At 44.3% G+C, this 19409-nt stretch overlaps 1 protein-coding gene across 1 annotated transcript in view; it reads right to left on the bottom strand.

The window, feature by feature from the left end:
• SLCO3A1 (solute carrier organic anion transporter family member 3A1) overlaps window positions 1-6559 on the bottom strand; it is a 144694-nt gene extending 138135 nt beyond the window's left edge. Inside the window, exon 1 of the mRNA XM_048317680.1 lies at window positions 6185-6559. Coding sequence (XP_048173637.1) covers window positions 6185-6358 — 174 coding nt within the window. The 5' untranslated portion in view covers window positions 6359-6559. The remainder of the gene's footprint in view (window positions 1-6184) is intronic.
• Between the last annotated feature and the right edge of the window lie 12850 nt (window positions 6560-19409).

Raw genomic sequence — 19409 nt, 5'->3', positions numbered from 1 at the left:
ATTCATCCAAGCTGCAATCTCACCCACTAAATAGTTTGCCATTGTTTGATCTTCCCGTGAAGGAATAGCTGGAGACCAAGGAATCTACAACTAAGGATTACTATACACAGAGGACAAATTCTTCTTGATGAATTGCAGAATAACCCTTCTGAAGCAATAAATTTACACTGCTGTAGCACGACAGAAGTTGGCTTTTGGTCCTTTACAATATCCTGAAAGTAAGGGAAAAGAAAGCCCATGCAAACCTGATACACACCCCTTTCTGGGAAACAGGGAGTATCTGCTCTGCCTTGCAGAGGAGGGGAGGGATCACAGTTCCACTGAGCTCTCTCTGGGACAGGGGCTACAGGACCACTAGAAGAGTCACACTGCATGAAGGTCGTAAGCAAGAATGGCACAGCCCTTCCGACCAACGCATTCTCTGCTCTAATTCAAGATCCCTTTAAACCTCAGCTGCAGGAATACTGTAGGCCATTAAACCCCAGAGAGTCTGTCACACAGGCACCCTGCAAGTGCTAGAGGGATTCTGGAAGTGAAGGCTGGCCAGAAGAAATGAGATATTGGTTTTACGATGGACCATAACATTTCTAACAGGCTGTTTTGTCTTTCAGGGCTTACAACACAGAGAAATGGAAGAACTGCCAAGTTTTCTGCTAAAAAACAATACAAACACTAAAATCAATTAGTCCACATTTAGACACCAAATGCATTTTGCCTTTAAATGCCTTTAACCAAGAAGACATCAGATTTTAAGTTGCAAATTGCACATAATACATACTGTAAGAGATAAGCATGTTATCTCTGTACCGTTTCATCTATTAGTCGCAGATAAAAAACCCCTTTCTCCTAATCAACGTATAAATGCCAGTTACAAGTTTTCTTGGTACTCAAATATGCAACCTACACTGGATTGGAATTTGTTCCTGTAACTTAAATAAAGTTTTTATGTTAATGTGTCCATGCAACACTCCTGATGCACACCCCACAGGAGTCTGAAAGCATCAGAGCCCAGAGCTGGATCTGGTTTCTGCTCCACTCTGCAGTCAAGACCCAAGGAAAAAAAAAAAAATATATATATATATAAATAAAAAGGCTTCTTAGAGAAGAAATATGAATGTAGTCAAAAGAGCTAGTTTAGAATAACTTTCTGTGCAACTCAGCTGCAGAACAGACAATATTCTCTAATGGGAAAGGCATACTAGAAACAACTTTCCAGAAATAACATTGCCAGCAAAGATATATTAAGGGAAAATGAACGGTAAGCAATAACCAGCCAATGCTTGGCAATATTCATCCCCACTAAAATGTTTATTTTCACTCCATGGGTTTTTTTACCCCTTAACTACCCCAGTGACAAATAAATTATGAACATTACAGCTAATTTATTACTCAGCACTGCTGAGGATGGAGAGAAAAAAAAGACAGCAGTATTTTAAAGCTGATTCGTATTCTAGGAAAACAAATACTTTATTAAAAACAATAATAAATTAAAAAGGAAAAACTCCTCTTGTAGTTACGTCTGCCCATCCCTAAGCCATTCAGGCTCTGGTGCTGTCAACCAATCAAAAGCTTTATCAATAGCTTCAGAAACAGAACCAAGCCTTAATCTCTGCCTCAGCTTCCCTACCTGTGACATTTCTCCACCCAGTCCATTCAGACTGCAAATACTCAGAGGGAAATTCTACTGTAAAGCACCAAGCCCAACAGAAAGCACTGCAGTATTCCCAAAAACTGACTTTAATGACATCCTCCATGCAGATCTTGCCAGATTTCAAGGAGGGTTTGACCAGGTACGTACCACAGAACACAGTATTGTATTTGTTACGTTTAACATGGGAGGGGAACGGGCTGAGCACCAAAACAGCTTAAAAAATCCAAGAGCCAAATTCTACTGTTAACCCCTCGCTTCCCAGGTGTTCTACCACACAGGGCCCCTATTTCTGTTTGTTCCACCAGGAACCCTTTGGTGATCAACTTCTGTATTTACCCTTGATACTTATCTTCTTCCTGAAGATGGAATTTCAAGATTTTCATTGATATCCCAAACCCCAGAAGCAATAAAACCACACAGACGGAGCCTGTCTCAGAGACCACATACACACACACACACTCTCACCTGGAGTCACACAGCACTAATTTTACTGCAGACATTTAGTTAAGAGAGTTTTTACAGGCTGCAGTCAAACACTGCTACATGGGCAAAGCTCTCCCCGGGAAGTTAAGCACGGCTCAAAAGTTTTCATTCAGCAAAACAAGAAACAATTTGGCATTTATTCCCACGCAAACACCAATGTACCCTCCTTGGGAGGGACCAATTATTTTCCTTTCCATCCCATGCTCAGGCCAGTCATCCTCTATCACTTGATAAAACACATGAATAGCTGCATTCAAAGCTGTAGCAAACAGAGACAGCTCAGTAAAGCTCTGTAAAAACAGCTCCCCAGAGCACACCACAGAACTGGTTCCCAACGCGCTTCCCATATGCACGCCCTTTATCTAAAGAAGCCCATGACTTTGGCAGATGTTGCATGCTTGCAACTAGGTCAGTTTGAACCAGAGTGAGTCGAGGCTAAAGGCTAGGGAGAGAAATTAAACTGCGCTCCTGCTCCACAAGCTGTGGCTGTCAAACTGAGAGCTCTTTGCCTTCTGCTCAAGCAATGATTTCACCACTGGCTAGGCAAAAGATTTGACTGGCAGGGTGATGAAATGCCTCAGTGATAAACCGTCAGGAGCACTTGGAACGTTATCACCAGTAAAAATATTCCAAAATATAATGCACAGAATAGGAATTCATGGGGAGGGAGGTGGACAGGCAGGAAAGTGTTGCCAAGGTATGTGAATCAGCCTTATCGAAATCCTCATCGCTGCACGGCTGGCACGACTGATCCCACTGCTGCATCCATCCGAAAGGCACAAGGCTTCAGCTGGAGAACGGAGGCTCCAGCCCTTCCCTCCTGGTGCCATCTGCACCAGTCACCCTCAGCTCTTTAATCCACTGCCCAGCGCTGCAGGAGAGCAACCACGGGTGGAAATCAGCTGGGCTTTTAAAAGTTGCTGCGAAAATCCTGACTAACTTCTGCAGCAGGAATCCCTGCAGACTACAAGCAGCATTTTCCCCACTGCCACTGCAGTTGCTGGGAAATTCAAGTTTCCAAAAGCACGCAGGAGTAATTAGATGAAGCCAAATAAATGCATACACAAAACCTTACACGAATATGCAAATAATAGGGTGTATTCAGCAGCCCCAGAAACCAAAGAAGCAGCGCAGGCTTGTATTTGCATAAACTATGCAGGATATGGCACCAAGTAATTTTGGAACATGTGCATTTTGCAAACAGCAAGCATAATAATAGACAAATATTTTGGAACGTGACATTGATCAAATACTCCCTAAAACTTCACATGAAGAACCTCAGAGACACTGCACTATTTAAACACAGACATCTACTACTGGCATCCTGGGGTATTTTCACTGCTGAGTTCTGTGGGAAAAGAATTGGACTTTATATAGATTTTTATCAGCATTTATTATTTATAAAGCCCTGTTGGCAAGCACAATGTTTTATGAACAAATAAAAGTGACTGATCCTTGCTTAAAAACCACATAATGAATGAATGTATACTTTGTACATATATTCAAGCGGGTGCTGCTAGTCGATTGTACAGTGAACATGGAAAAGGGGAGGTTTTTTACATCTCTAAAAAGAAATAACAATAGCCACTTCTAAATGTACTGACATGAAAGCCAAGCTCAATCCAAACTGAGCTCTTCAATCACTCCTGAGAAGCCAAGCCCCTGGCTTGTCTTCTTAACAAGCTCAGTTTCTGCCCTCATGGTCTCCCTGTGCAGAACAAGACAGACAAAATCTGAGGAAACCAACTTGTCACCGTATAAGGCAAAAAAGGGTTTCTTTTTCTGAATTACAAATAACTAGGGAAAGTCACACATGTGGCTAAGGAAAGCAGAAGTATGAATACAGAACTCCCTCACTGCCGACAGGCTAAAATTAGTAGTTTATTCAACTGCCCAGAACTACACACTGTGCCTGTCCTACGCAGCATCTCCCTACTTGTCTGTCTTTCTGTTTGCTCTCTGCTTTGTCTCGCCTGCTAATTTGTCCCTCGGGGAGCAGCCCAGCAGCCACTGCCGAGCCCCGCTCATCCCAGGGGCCTGAGCAAATTACACCTGGGCAACTCTGCAGTGCCTCCACTGATTCCACCCCATGACAGCACCTGAGAGCAGCACTTGGCCCCATGGGACACTCAGTCTGCAAAAACGATTAAATCCTCCATGCTTTCCACCAAGCATCTTTGCTGCTCCTGCTCTCACTCCCCTGCAGCACCTGTAAGCACAGTGCTGGGCAGATTCGCTTTAAGCACAGATTCACCCTGCAATGACAATTCCACATTTGTATCTGTTCATTGTACGAAGAGCTGTATGGTATTTGTAATGACCGCAGATAAATTATACAGGGAACAGAGGAACACTTGCCCAGTGCAGCTGGGCCACTGCTTATGCATGCTAGGGATTGTTTTGAGCTTAGTTTGCTTTTTTTCTTTCCCCCCACTTGCCCAGTTGTCTGTTACTGCCTGTGGATCCGGCTGGCCATAGGGCACACTGTCATGCTGCTCAGGATACAGACTTGGAGAAGGGCAGAGAGTAGAGACAGCGGCACCTCAGTTGAGCTCACCCCTTGGAGGAGAGAGGACTCTGGGAATCGCAGTGCTCATTTCCAGACGGTGGGGCTGGGGTGCGTGAAACACTCTAAAGCAGCAGCAACGCTACTCCGGTACAAAGCATGCCCCAGGAGTTGGGGAAAACAGGAAAATAAATGCTAAACTGGTGAGGAGTGAGCAATGCAAAGGAGTTTGAGGGAAATGCCACACTAGGGACTATTGCTGCTTATCCTACGCTCAAACACCCCAGCGCAGCGTGCTGATACACAGTCCTCTAGCAGATCCATACATTCCTGGCACACCGGTGCCCACTGGGTGACATCACCCGTGGGCTCTTCCTTGGCTATTACTTTGAGGAAGGATTATCCCACACTCGTTCACACTGACAGCTCATTTTGCAAGTAGCTCATCGGAAACAATATATTTACTTACTAAGGTGTTACTCACATAAAACAGGCATGCTCCTGTCAGGCTCCTACAATTAAGTTATATCTCCATAAACTCACCTAGAGTATAGAACTGCTGAATTTATCTCATCAGATGTGATGCAGTTTCCTTTGGAATTACAAGTATGTCTCAAACTAAACTTATGTTTTATTATATGGAGATGAATTCTAATTTCCATTTCATATTAACCGAGACTATTAACCATGGGTAGTTTAGTCACATACCTTGAAAAATTACAGATCACGTTCAGTACAAATTTGCATAAGTAGTTTGAGCATGTGAGAGAAGCAATGCTAAATACTGAATTCAAGTACCAAATGCAGAGTTCTTACACTTACTGTAGAATATATTACGGGTATGGCCTCAAAAAGCCTCAGAGATTATGAATACATTTCTTTTCCATGGAAACTATAATTCTCAAATCCAGCAAGCTATTTTGAGAAATTTAAATCAACTATACACTTACATCTGCTGGAAGCAGAACATTTCCACAGGCTGTACACTTCAAGGCACAACCACAGCCGTATGGACATCTTCCCAACTCTTCTACTACACTTCTGCCTCTGACACCCATCTCACCATGCAGATTTAGTGCTAAAGTCTTATTTGGATTGTTCTGTACCCAACACCGGGACTTTCGGAGCTGCTGCGCTTTGCACCGCTGCATCACTTAAGAGGATGAGGAAAACCGGTAACGCGGGAGGCACGAAGTAAATGCCCCACTAGATTCAGCCGGTATTTATTCAGTGTGAAGTGGAAAGGCTGGCGCTGGAGCCGAGTGCCCGGCCAGCCGCGGACCCGCGCTGGGCACGGCCGCGCTCCGGGCGCTCGGGAGTCCCGCGGACCGGCCGCACAAGTTGGGAGGCAGCGGGTGGGTGACCCCTCGGCACTGCTGAGTCATTTCAGCCGCCGAACGCCGGGCTGCCGTGACCCCCCCGGCCTGGGGGGCTGCCCGCAGAGCCGCCCCGGCGCCGGGGAAACTTCCCCTGCGCTCCGCCGCGCATCCCCTCCCGCGGCTCAGCCCCGCCGGCGCGGGGGAGTACCGGCCGGCCGCACTCACCAGGTACGCTCCCACCGTGCCCTGGGCCAGCATCAGGGCGCACTCGGACACCAGGAAGAGCTGGATGCTGGAGAAGCAGGAGACCTTCCTCCGCCGCCTGCGCTGTCGCGGCGCGCCGGCCCCCGGGAGCTCGCTGCCGCCGCCGCCGCCCGCCGAGCCCTGCTTCCCGGGCATCCTCCCGGGCACCGCCGCTCCGCCGCCGCGGGATGGCGGGCCCCGCGGCTGCTCCGCGCCTTCCTCCTCCTCCGCCGCCTCCTCCTCCTCGGGGTGCCAATCACAGCGGCAACCCGCGGCTGCCTCTCCGCCCGCGGGCTGCTGCCATGACCAGCTCGCCACCGCCTCCGCCGCCGCCTTCTCGCTTCTCCCCTCCCCTCGCCCGGCCGCGCTCCCTCTCTCCGCCGGCTCCGCGCAGGCCGAATCCGCGTCCCCGCCGGCGAGGGGCGGGGAACGCGCGGGGCTGGGGCTGGGGCCGGGGCTGGCGGAGGCTCCGCGGCGGGCGGGGCGACCCCGTCCCGGGCTCCGGGCACGGCGGGGGGAGCGGCCGCAGCGCCCGCCCCGACCCCGCTGCCCCCCGGCTGCGGCCCCGCACCCGCGAGCGGAGGGAGCGGGGATGCTGCCGCTTGGCGCCGGGAGCGGGGATTCTTCCCGCAGGTTGAGGGCAGGATGCCCCCGCATCGACCGGGCCGGCGGCTCCCTGCCAGCGTGTGTCCCCTGTTCCATTGAGCTGTAGGGGCCCCTTTTCAAAGGGAAACGGAGGCCCCACAAAAATTAAATGTAAGAAGAAATGAGCGGCTGGAGGTGACCTGCGTCGCGCTGCCGCTGCCATGTGCACCAGCCTTGGCCGTGCTTCGTGTCCCTGCCACCTGCCTTCCATGGTGCCCTTTGTGGTCAGCCCCACCTCGAGTTCTAATTTCAAGAGATATCTTCTGTTAAAAACCACTAATCTTCACTTCTACTATTACAGATCACATTCCTTGTCAGCATAATTGCAAAACCTGATCTGTTTCACTCTTCACATTCAAATCTAGTTCGTTTCTGGACCCACACTGGGGGCTGCTGTTCTACTTCCTTGTGTTATTAAACTCCGAGCTATGTGGAGCTTTAAATCCATGATCCATTTAGTACTGGGATGCTCATGGCCTTTGACAGGAAGAATTGTCTGTGGAAACACAGGTTACATTTTTCAAAAATACCCATAATTTGCATCCTAAATTTCATTTTCAAAGGTAGAGGAGGCCTTGAAGATCCTGAACACATCAGAAGATACCTTTGAAAGTGGCACTTAAGACCGTTCTAATTTTCAAGGCATAAACCAGTCATCACCAGAAAGTCAAGAGAACTGATATTTTGAATGAGCCCTTTTTTCTTCCTGTACTCTTTTTGAGTTTCTTCTCCCAAAATATTATCACCTTTGGGGGCTTTTTATTTTGCCCTATTTTTACGCGAGTAACCTTAGTAAACGCGATGCTGAAAATCTCTGAGCAGAGTCTCCACCCAGGTTGATGAATCTTTGCTCAGACCAGCTGGTGCACATTGCCCCAGCAGAACTGCAAACCATTGCTTGGAAAGAAAAGGGAGAGACCTGGCACAGTCAGTTGCTGCCCTTTGCTCATCAGCTGCCAACAGGTCCCTCCCATCTTGAACTTTGTCTTGCTACAGCTTTTCCAGCAAGTCTGGGCCACATCAATAGGTGTCAATAATCCAGTCTACCCCAAGGACACAGTCTCCCAACATTAATGGCCTGAGGCATAGTTATCAAACAATTAGTGGGGAGAGCAGTCTGGTGCTTGTAGATGAGTGGTCTTCATTTTAATGAGATACAGATCAGTCCTCCAGACATTGCAAGCCTCACAAGATGCACGTTAGAAACTACCTGAGGCCTCAACTGCCAAGGTTTTTGCATGAGGCCATGAGAAACTGGCTCTTCCATACAGGTTTCTGCCAGTTCATAAGGTGTTTGTTTTCTATCCTGAAAAAACTGGTTCTTCCACCAAAGAAACCCCAAAAAGGCAAGTTTTCCGGAAATCTCTTTAGCCAAAAAGTGCTCATCTCCTTCCTGAAATGTTTATTTAGGCACCTCTTCTATGAAAATTCTGAAGTTGGGAAGCTAGCAAGGTCTCTATCTCTAGATGGGTGAATTCACAGACTAATTCAATTAGCATGGCTAGACCGATGCTTTGCTCTAGGTGGATGCTGTAGTGCGTTATGAACAGGATGGACAAGCTCACAGACTTTTAAATAGGTGAAAACAGAGTGGTGTATCTTAAAATACTTGAACATACAGAATTATGCTAGGGGAAGTCTTAACGTTTCTTGAAAAAAAACAACAGAACCAATACACATTTTTGGGGCATGCTGCTCTTTCCAGTCAACTTTTGCCTGCTCTAGGTTAGATGCTAGAGGCAGAAAAGCTCTGAAAACTCATATAAGTTTCAAGAATATATCTGGAGGCAGAAGTGAACTTTTGCACGTGCTACTGCAGTTACCAATATTCAAGTTGATGCTTTAAAGCTCTTGAGAATATATATATGTAATATATGCAAATGACATCTTGTGTCTTGATCACGTCTTAGACATCCTGTTGGAAGAGTTTGTCCAGGCTGATACACTGCTTGTCTTTCAAAAGGAAAACAGCTGCTAGAAAAATTTGGCTCTAATACTAATTATCTGAAACATCTGGTTGCTTGGTTTATTGCAGCAGAATACAATTTTCAGTTCAGTTTCTGTCCAAAAGAGAATGCCTGGATTTTTTGCTCTTCTTTATGTTGTAAAGAAGAGCAAAACACTTAATTCCTTTAGAAAAATTCCTCCTAGGTTGCTCTGCTGAAAGAAAGAGTGAGGGTCTTGCATCTCCACTCAAGTACATTGGTAGACCTGAGTTTGCTTTTTGCCACCTCTCAACAGACCACATTCCTGAGACATCTCAGTAGAATGCTTCAAGGATGGACAAGTGACCTGGTTGGATTTAATAGTTAATTATTGCTATACCCAAACAGTTTTTCTGGCCTAAACTGACTCAGCTTTAACTACTAATGTGTGGAATACTAATGTTGTTGGATTATCATTAGCCTAGAATGAAAAATGAGTCTATAGCTAGAATAGTCCCATCTCCTCAGGGCTCAGCAGTTTTGCCAGCACAGTTCTCAGCTGTTTCCCCAACCAAAGCAAGCGTTTCCGCCTGCAGTAATTTGCACTAAATATCTTGCAGATACCTTGTCAGGTTTTTATAAACACTCCAACGTTCATTGCTGGGAGGCAGCGTGCTGCCCTAGATAAGGCTGGTCACTCCAATCTTAAACAAGCCAGCTCCCCTAAGACCACCTCATTACATCTTGTCTCTGGACATCTCCTTGCTGAGTTCCTGTGGGCTTTGTCCAGCATTCACCTCTGGGTAACCTTAGCAGGCAGAGTTTTCTTAATCTGTCACCACGCTGAAACAATTTCTGCTTTAGTTCACTTTTTTCCCCTCCTGTTCATGGTTAATATTACTGCAAATTAGCTGTGTAATCGTGTGTCTTGATACTAGGCAGGCATAACTTTTTTGATCCATGTGTAGTCATTGCCTGTGGTATATGGGGTGTGTGGCACTGAAGAACTGAGAGAGAGCTGTGAAGGTTGAGGACCTTAGTGCAGTACTTGACTGGTATCTTACACCTCAAGGGGCAAAAGTGCAAACTGAAAATCTAAGCTGGAACATCAGCAGTGTGGGTAACAGGAGAAGGAACAGGAGAGGATGATTTCCCTTCAGCAGAGCTGGTGGAAACCGCTCCTGTGAAATGTGCCAAAGCAAGCAGCTGAGCTGTATCATTAGGCATCTCTACAATTGCCATTGGAATTGTATTCCCAAACCTTCCAGACATATTTTACAGTCCAGGGAGCTAATGTGTGCCTCACCCAGTACAGCCTTACTGGAGCAGTGTACCTGTTCTTGCTGAGGATGTAGCAGGGAAAGCCAAGAACAGGTGCTAAGAGAAGACAATGGTCTTACAGAAGACCTGTGGTAAATGTTAAAAAAAACTCCAACCAAGGCAGTGGTGCAACCATAACTATTGACTTCTGCCACCAAAACTGCTTTGGATGTTCTCTACAGGGTGACTGCACTTCACTGCTCTCTTTTCCACTGCTGTAGGTCAGGAGCAGCTATTGCAGTCTGACACTCACCCAAGTGTCTGCATCCTCACCTCTCCCCATGGCTATGGTTTTAGACAGGTGTTTGGGCAGCATTGGGGTTGCTCTCCTGCCCTGTGGCCCTGGGTGCCAGCCCAGCTGTAAATCGCTGCTAATCTGACATAATTGCAAGGGTGACTGAGGAGCATCATCGTGAGAGCCGCCCTCGGGCATGCTTGCCTCAGTCTGCCGGGTTGACACTTGTTCTGCCCCTTGCTCTGGCAGAGGAGATGCTCTCACCTGGCTGTGAGGATGTCACAGCGCTGCATTAGGTACAGGAAAATAATGTTCCTGAGAGGTTTGCATTCTGCTCCACTCAAAATCCCACCAGTGAAGTTAAAAATCAGGCACAGCTGTCTCAGATACCAGTCTCTGACTACAACCATTTGGGTTTCTTTCCAGGACAGTGTATCCATGTTCGGGCCAGTTTCCATTTGCTTTAAGCCATTTGGATGAAAGGAGAGCTCATGTGCTGCCAAAACAGATTTGCATGTAACGTAAATCATATCCCCTTGGCACCAGATCTGCCCCCCTGACTGGTCCTGCTTGGTGCATTTGTCTGAGGGAAGGCTTACATATTAAGAAAATAAGGAATAACTTCAGATATGTTCAGAGTACAAGGAAGAAAATGTAGATAAATAAAGAGATCCCAGGGCTTTAGCCAAGAGGCTTTTCCTTGGGATGGCTTTGAAATTATGTTTTGTGATTCTCTGGTGTAAAACCCTGTGGATCAGCTGGTACAGGAGGGAGGAGACAGGAAGGGATTTTAATCATCTACCGGTGTAGAATGGGGGTATAAGTGTGCCCATCAGCCAAGGGTGTATGGCAGTAAGGAGAGTGAGACTGGGGCAGCTTGTGGTTGTATCAGCAGCTGTCATTTCCAAGATACCATGACAATAACAGTTTTAAAGCAATTTCTTTCTATAAACACTTCTGACTTTACTGCCTTGCTATTTTGAGTCCTGCTGGAGACTTGGACTCATTAAAAAGGCATTTCCTTCAGACAAGCAGATTAGATAGCTGTTCCTTCCCCCACATGATGAAAGGACAGGGAACACCTCACTGAAGCTAAAAACTGCAGAAAATTAGGACATATTAGTTTAACAAGAGGTGAAAGTTCACCTTGAAATCTCCATCTATAAAAAGAGTTAAAAAAGAGAGTAGATTCTTAAATGCAGGAATTGGGTGTTTTGTCTGAAATCCACATTGCATAAACCTGGCTCTAACATCTAATTACGATTTCCCAAATAAATGAGACTTGGATCTGAAGGCAGCTGAATAATCTCTAGTGCCACTGACTCCATGAGACCTGAGGGCATGCGACACTTTTACAGCAGAACTAGGCACCCAGCAGGATCATGGTCTAAATGGAAATCAGAATGACTTTTGAATTAAAGCAATGTCATTTAGCAAACACAGTATAATTGTGGAGTACCTGCAAGTATTGACATCAGCCTAACGCCTCATTTAGTAGGCAAGTTAATTTGCAGAATCAGAAAATGAAAAGTAAATTACTGGACAATAGACTGCTGCTTTCCTATTAATCAGCATCTCATAAAGCAATGCTTGTCCAAACTGTAAGTCAATATACAATAAAAATATTTAATTTCTTTATAGTAAGGATGAGACCTTGAAGCTCTAATTCTAGAAGATAATTCCATTTAATCAGTCAAAAAGGGAATGTCATGGGTATTTTACACATTGATGTGCATTTGTGAAACAACTAGGATACTTACTCATGGTAGTAACGCCTTATTACAAATATTCTGCTTTCCTGTCACTGTCACACTCTGGAAAATATTCTTGGCCAGACCCGTCCGTGGCTGATGATGCGGCAGAAGGCAGTGTTCCCTGGAGTCTGTACGAATTCATTGTCCAGGTGGTGGGGTAGCACAAGGAGTGATGGTGGCATCTTTTGTGTAGGAAGTCACACCAAGCCCTCACACAGTTGCAGCTGCTGGTGACACACAGACACTTCTGCCCAACTCTGAGCATCAATATTAGTGGGTCAGCCCAAAGTTCATTGCTGTGATTTCATTTTGATGCCTTACTCTGGGTTTTTTTTTGTGTTAGCTGGACACAATTTGGGTCCTTCTACGTGTCCACCTTGTAATTAACTTCATTTAAAAGCAAAATGTAGCAGAGCTTTTGTATGAATGTTTGTGAAGTTCTTTGGACCAAGGGAGCTGTAAACACTTTGTAAGCAAGTGGAGTTCCACCCAGACACTGAACACTTGTGCCCTGACACTTCGTGCTAGAGGACTTGGTGGACCCAGTACTTGTAAATCAGACTGTACCCTTAATAAAGAAATTGTTTACAGTGATACTCAGTGGCATCTTGAAATCCAGCCATGGGTGCATGGGCTGACTTCTCCTGGAGCCTTTTATTTACTGCCCATGACCACATTCTCAGTGGATCCTGCAGTTTGGCATGAACACTTTCAATCAAACACTGCTTGCTTTCAGCACAGTCATATTTTTTCTCTAGACATAATGTAAAGCATGTATTTGTCTCATGATACTGGTTCCTGGGTTTATTGAAATGACTGTTGTATCTCTTTGAAGAATAGATTTTATTAACATCTCTGAGCTGGTAAAAACCTGGCTTAGGGTTTTTCTGGGTTAGCTGTTTCTTTCCAATGGAAGAGACTTTCCTGTGGTGATTTTGTGGTGAATCTGTAGTACCAAGGTCTCTCTAAGACACACTGTAGTCACAGATGAAATGAGCCAGTGTGGAGGGTGTTCCGTCTCTCAGGCTGAGGTAAAGGTGTTCACGGGAGAGTGGGAAGCTGAATGACGATAGATGACAATTAAAATAGTAGCCTGTGTTTTCCATTAAAGAATCGAGGCAATCAGCAAACACAAAGTAGGACAGTGCAGACAGAAAAGGGAGGAGCTGCACTGACAGCATTGTGATGTTGTGGAACAGCTCCTCAAAACAAAAGCAACTCCCATAAATGAGAATTTTTATTGCTTTTTTTTTTTTTTTCTTGGCCAGAACTGAGTTCTCCCACCCCTTCAACTGATGCATGACCCTAGTTCAATTCAGTAAGTTCATCCTAAGAGCAGCTAACAGTGTTGTTGGGTGTTACCTTATATACTTATGTAATTTCAGTTGGGTGAGCTTGATGTAAAAGAACACCCTTTTGTCACCTTAGCTGTACCAATGCCTCTGGGCACCATAAGGTCAGTCACAATCTTTTTGGCTGGACACATAACCCTGAGCTGAGTTGTAATCTTTTAGGTTCATACTGATTAGTAACAATGTATCTTTGAAAAATGGCAGCAATATGAGTATATAGTGAGCATTTTGGCCAAAATTAAATGTTTTTCTTCTGTCTTGTACTCTACTGTAATAGCCTGTTAGAATTGAGTTTCAGCATTCTTGACAGCATTTGGTCCTCAAAGGTTTGCACACAGACTAATGGAAGCAAGAAGGAACTTCAAGAATGGAATTGAGTTTTTTTTAAACTTATTTTATTGAGGGTTTAGTGGTTTATTGTGCTTTATTGGTTCAAGCATTTAGAATTAACAGAATCCCTATATTACTTCATGTCTATGTGAAACTGAAATGTCCTTACCAGCCTCTTGTAGTAAGTAATGTCTGAGTACACAAACTGATATTTAAGGCAGTGGTCATCTGATATGAAGACTTGAGTGTGAGGGAAGCCTTTACTGAAGTCATTGCAGAAGACTGGCTGAAGACCTTGCAGAGCATTCCTAAGGGTCTGCAGGCAAAACTTTATCCAAAGAGCACCAGAGTCCTTCTGCATCCTTTTCATCCCTGTGGTCCTAGAGGCTGAACTTCCCCTTACGAAGGATGCTTACAATGTCTGGTATGAAGGAGTACAATATCCCTGAAGCAATGATAAAAATGCAGGATGGAGGAATGCAGGGGAGAGAGGAGTTGTTGACCTCCCTGGAACTTTGCTAAATCACTGAAAGATAAAGGGAATTCACTTGCTCCTGGCCTGACCTCCAGTAGGAAAACAGGGCAATGAAATGGGAGGTCAAAGAATAAAACCAAGTTATTTGAGAGTGCCTCAGTAAGGCAGCAAAGAGTTGCTCTACTTGACCTTGAAATAAGCAAGGCCCTCAAGGAAAAAATGTCCTATTCATTTACTTACTGTGAAGCAATGGAGCCCATATTTTGGCTGATGTAACAGAACAACTCTCCTGTAAAAAAAAGTCAGGGTATGGGAAAGGAAGGTGTCATTAAAGGAGATTTGTGAGCTTGTTATCTTGATGCTTCTCAAGCCTTGCCTGATGCTAATTCTAGAGTGTTCAATAAGCATGGAGAAAATGGAGCAACAAGGAGAGGCAAAGCCTGACAGGTTCTTAACAACGTTACGTTCCTGCTCCACTTTTCATTGCTATTTTAAAAAGAAAATAATTGGGTTACAGGAAATATCCTGAAAGCTCTCAGATGAATGTTTGCTGTTTGGGTAGAGTGGCCTGCTGGTGAGCCCTCAGCAGTTATTTTTCATTGAGAAAAAGACACAGTTTCTATCTCCTACATTTTTGCAGTGTGAAGGGCTGTCCTCAAGCCAAGAATGGCATTCTGCTAATGCTGAGGGGGCAGCAGTGGCGATTTGGATGCTAATTATTATCTCACAGCAGAGAATGGGATGGCTAGTTCAAATGGATTGAAAAATAAATAATCTCTCACTACTCATTTAAATGTCCTTCCCCTCTAAATCAAGAAAGTAGTTCTGGTTTTTTAAACTCATGATGGGACATCAAGAGATGGGATTCACTCTGCCACTAAAATTGTTCATCTTCCCAGTGGAGACCATATGCACTTACACAGGAAAGTTACAGACAGGACCTAATCTAGAGAAAGAAATGACCTTGAGATGTTGTTTTCAGGGATATTCCCTAGAGCTCAGTGGGATCTGGTGCCATAAAGACACCACAACCCATATTGACACCACAAGGATGGGAACTATTTCCCACAGCCTAACAACAAACACTTGAAACTATCATTCAGGATCTACCTTTGCACCCACACTTTAGCTCCCTTTCTAACTTTCAAAGACCCTTTTCTGAGAGAAACATCCTAACTGTCAATTATGAAGGATATGTTTGGCTGCATAATTAGGATGAAGGACAGTTGTTTGGAAGGCCACTATTGTTTTTATGTATCTATGGTAATATAAAACTCTCCTGTAAATCAATCATAAATGTCTCTTCATTGATTTATGACCAGTATGTGAAAACTGAGAGATGGCTTGAATGCAGATTTTGTTATAAATTAGTTCCCTGAATTTTTGTCCCAAATGCAATAATTTACTATTATTAATAGTCTGTGCACATCGCATTGAAGCAAAATGGAGCATGGCAGCTTAAGACAACCAGTGTACTCAACCAAACTTCCTTGCATAACTTCCTCCCCGTGGACATATATCATTAATCTTTTGACAAGAAGCATCTTGATTCTTCTCTTTCGTACAAAATTAAAAATGCCTTTCTGGAATAGAGAACTGAAGTAGTACATCAGCTGAGAGAATGAGAATCAAGGTCTTTACAAAAGATACAGCTTTTTAAATATTCAGCTTTGTTGACTTACATAAATTGCAGCAATGCCTACGTGGTCTGTTTTGGACTGAAGTTCTGGAGGTGCTGCTTTCTCCTGAACCAAGGCTCAGTCTCAGCTCTCCTCTATGTGGAGATTGTTTTACCACCTGGACAACACAATATGATAATGATTATTCAAGAGAGTGACTGTCACCCCAGTCATTCCATTGTATCAGCATGCCTTTTCTCAATCAAGCTGAACAGACCCTCCGTGAACTATTGCTGTTGTTTGCTTGAGAAGAGCTCATTGCCAGAGCTGATCAAAAGAGATGCTTCAGCCAAAATAAATACACGTATTTCTGTGCAACTCAGCTTTTTATGTCATTTTTCATTAAAAGCAGTATGCTTTGTTCGCTGGATTTTCTATCAGAATTCTCCTTTCAGTAAGTGAAAACTACAATGACAATTTTAACAGCTTTATCTATAATTTTTCTCTGTGTTTTTCTGGGAAGGTCAATAAAAGTGTGAAAATGTGTCCATTTTAAGTTTCAAAATGAAAACGGAGACATCAACATATCTGTCAAATTGCTTGCTCTATCTTGATTATTTAGCCAGCAGAATGCACCTTACCGCTCCTTGTGTGTTATGAATCAGCCTGGTAACACTGACATTACCACAGTTTTCACATCCTACAGAGCTTTTTGTGGGTTTAGGTTTCCTAATAGAAGCATTAGAGGGACACATTTACATGCTGGCTCTGATTTATGAGTAGGTTTTATTTGTGGGGAGATTAAATTGTGGTAGGTTGGGTCTGTTTGGGTTTCCTCAATAGCCTCTGAGTAGTTTTAATACAGGTAGCCCTCACAGTAAATCAAGTGTCCCAGCTGATTACAGCAAAGTGAAGCTGTGACTCATTACCTGGTAGAGGAGCCTTTCCTCAGACTGTAACTCATTAAACTGAGGGAGTTATTTATGATCCTTGCAGCCACCCCAGCTGATGGTGTCGTTTAGGAAACCCGGATGATCCATATGGAATGTGAAATATTTGATGGTTTGTAGATAACTCATTAAGGTCTGGACAGATTCAAAGTATGCTTTCCCGAGGAATGCTCATCTGGGTGATGAATGTGGCCATCACTGGGCTCCAGAGGTCACCTGGAAGCACAAAGAATGTCCCCTGCCTTTGCCCAAGGTTGAGGTACATAAGGTTTTCTTGGAAACTTGTTAACTCTGTAACCTGCAAAGTGTAATGAAGAAAGGATTTTTTTTCCCAAGTCAAGCATGTGAGTCCTGCAGAAACATCACAAGAACAAGCTTCAAACTGGAGTTGTCAGGAGCGCCGCTGAAAGAAAGACGTTCTTGAGCTTAGAAGCATGGCAAATGCAAGCCTGAGGGCTTAGACACTGCCCAGGCCTTGCAGAGTATCTGAACCCAGGCCTAAGGATGGGGTTTACAGCAGCACTTGGGTCAGTTTATCGTCTCTCTGTTATTCAGCATCTGCAATATATTTCATTACGCTTCTGTCTTTCTGTCACTCTTTGGTGTCTGTACTAATGAAGTTATCAGTGCTCACAATCATTCCTTGAATTCATTCACCATCATGCCATTCTTGAAAACTCATGGCTGCACCATCATGTTTACATTTCAGCAGCAAACCCAACCCCCAAATCCCTCTGTGTCCACCAGCCAGCTGGACCCCCTCTCCTGAGCAACCATGCAGTCATTCCAGGAGGATCCTGGCCATCCTCTTTGAAATATGCATTATTGTCCCTTGGACACCAGTCTGTCACTTGGATGGCAAGCAGTCTGAGACAAGGGCTGCACTCGTGCTTTCTGTTAAGTGGCTAATGCACAGGGGAGGCAGAGGGGGATATTAAATAATAATGACAATAATAATACGTCTGATAGAGTTCTGTTCCACTTTAGCACTAAATGGAAAGCTGAAAGCCTCCCTATGGATCTTTTCCATCTCCTGCACCAATGGTTGTAACAGATGCATCAGTTTAAATTTATGACTTGCATGACAAATAAGACTGATACATGTGTTTAGGAAATCTGTGCCCAACTGGCATGTTTTGATTAACTGCAAACGATGACACTGCCGTGTCTGTAATGCAACTTATAAAAGGCATAGATGTGGTCCACTTTTTTAGTTGGAGCAAGACAATATAGATCTGTTAATGTGATGTCTGTCCTTTACCTCCAACTTTATGAAAACCTTATGAAATAAAAATAAAAGCAATGAACAAAAGAACTTTCTTCTATGATTTTAAAAACGCATACAAACAACAAAGAACTAGTAAAACCCAAAAGAGGAACGAGGAAACACTGAAGATGAAAACCACTGATCCATTTAAACACAGATGAAATGATTTGACAATGTACTGGAAAGGAATAATACACAGATACAAGCTATTAATTTCCACTGAGGGTCAGCCTGGGAGCTTGAATGGCACCTAAGATTCAGGTTAACCCTTCACAGTGGGGAGGATCTCACCATCAATCACAGCTTCTTACTCCTCTGGAGGATGTTGATACAGCTCATGTAATAACTGCAAAATGTTTGGACAGGTGATAATGTTTATAGAAGGGAAGGATGGTTTGGAAGGTAGAAAGAGTTCAAAGATTACAAGGAAGACTAACAAATGGAAAAATTAGCATGGAAAAATATCGATCCTTTCATTTATTTCTTACACATGGAGGACATTGAGGGGTGAGACTGGTCTCAATGGAAAATAGTTTGTGCTATTAGGGCCTCTCATGGGAGCAGAGACCTTCCAGCTCATAGGTCAGCTGCTTGTATTGCAAATTCCCTGTGGGCTGGGCTCTCCTGGCCATTTTTAATATCTGTGTGCTCCCAGAGTATTTGAGCATCTTCCATCTTGAGTGTAACAAACATGAAGCTTTTACAGGACTTCACAATGTCACTGGCTCATCCCTCATTTTGAGGTTCAGACTCTCTGCTCTGTGCTTCTGGAGGAGAATGAAGTTGCTGGGAAAAGCTGTGCAAGCAGTTAATGTGAGGAATTTCAGCCTTGATACCTCTATTCTGAGCACTCCTTCACCTAAAACGGAGCATTTACCTCCTCTCAGCTGCCTCTGCAGGAAACTTTTTTGTCCTTGTCCTAAAAAAACCCCCAAACATTAAACTGTACAACAAATCACTACACTTGTCCACATGGAACAATAAATGCCACTCTACTCATACCTTACTCCTTCAACAACCCTTTTGCCAGTGCTAGAAATAATGATGTGAATACCTCTATATCAGCGTTTTCTATCATGATTAAGGTTATGCCAGTCACCATAAAGGTCACCATATGATAGACTACAGACCACAGGCCCCCACAAGCCAGCGTGACTAACACATTAAATAATGGACTGCAGCTTGGTCAAGTGACTAGTGTAGTGTGGGAAATGAAATCAATACTCTCCCTGGTGAGAAATGATAGAAATGAGCATTCACCGTCAGCCACGTTCAGATGGCTGCGAGTCTGGAATGCCATATTTTCATGTTTATAACCTAGATGTTGCCTTAAAA

This window comes from Corvus hawaiiensis, chromosome 13 (genome assembly GCF_020740725.1).
Source record: "Corvus hawaiiensis isolate bCorHaw1 chromosome 13, bCorHaw1.pri.cur, whole genome shotgun sequence".
In the NCBI taxonomy this organism is placed as follows: domain Eukaryota; kingdom Metazoa; phylum Chordata; class Aves; order Passeriformes; family Corvidae; genus Corvus; species Corvus hawaiiensis.
The sequence above is the reverse complement of the archived record's forward strand: the minus strand, read 5'-3'. Positions and strand labels throughout refer to the sequence as shown.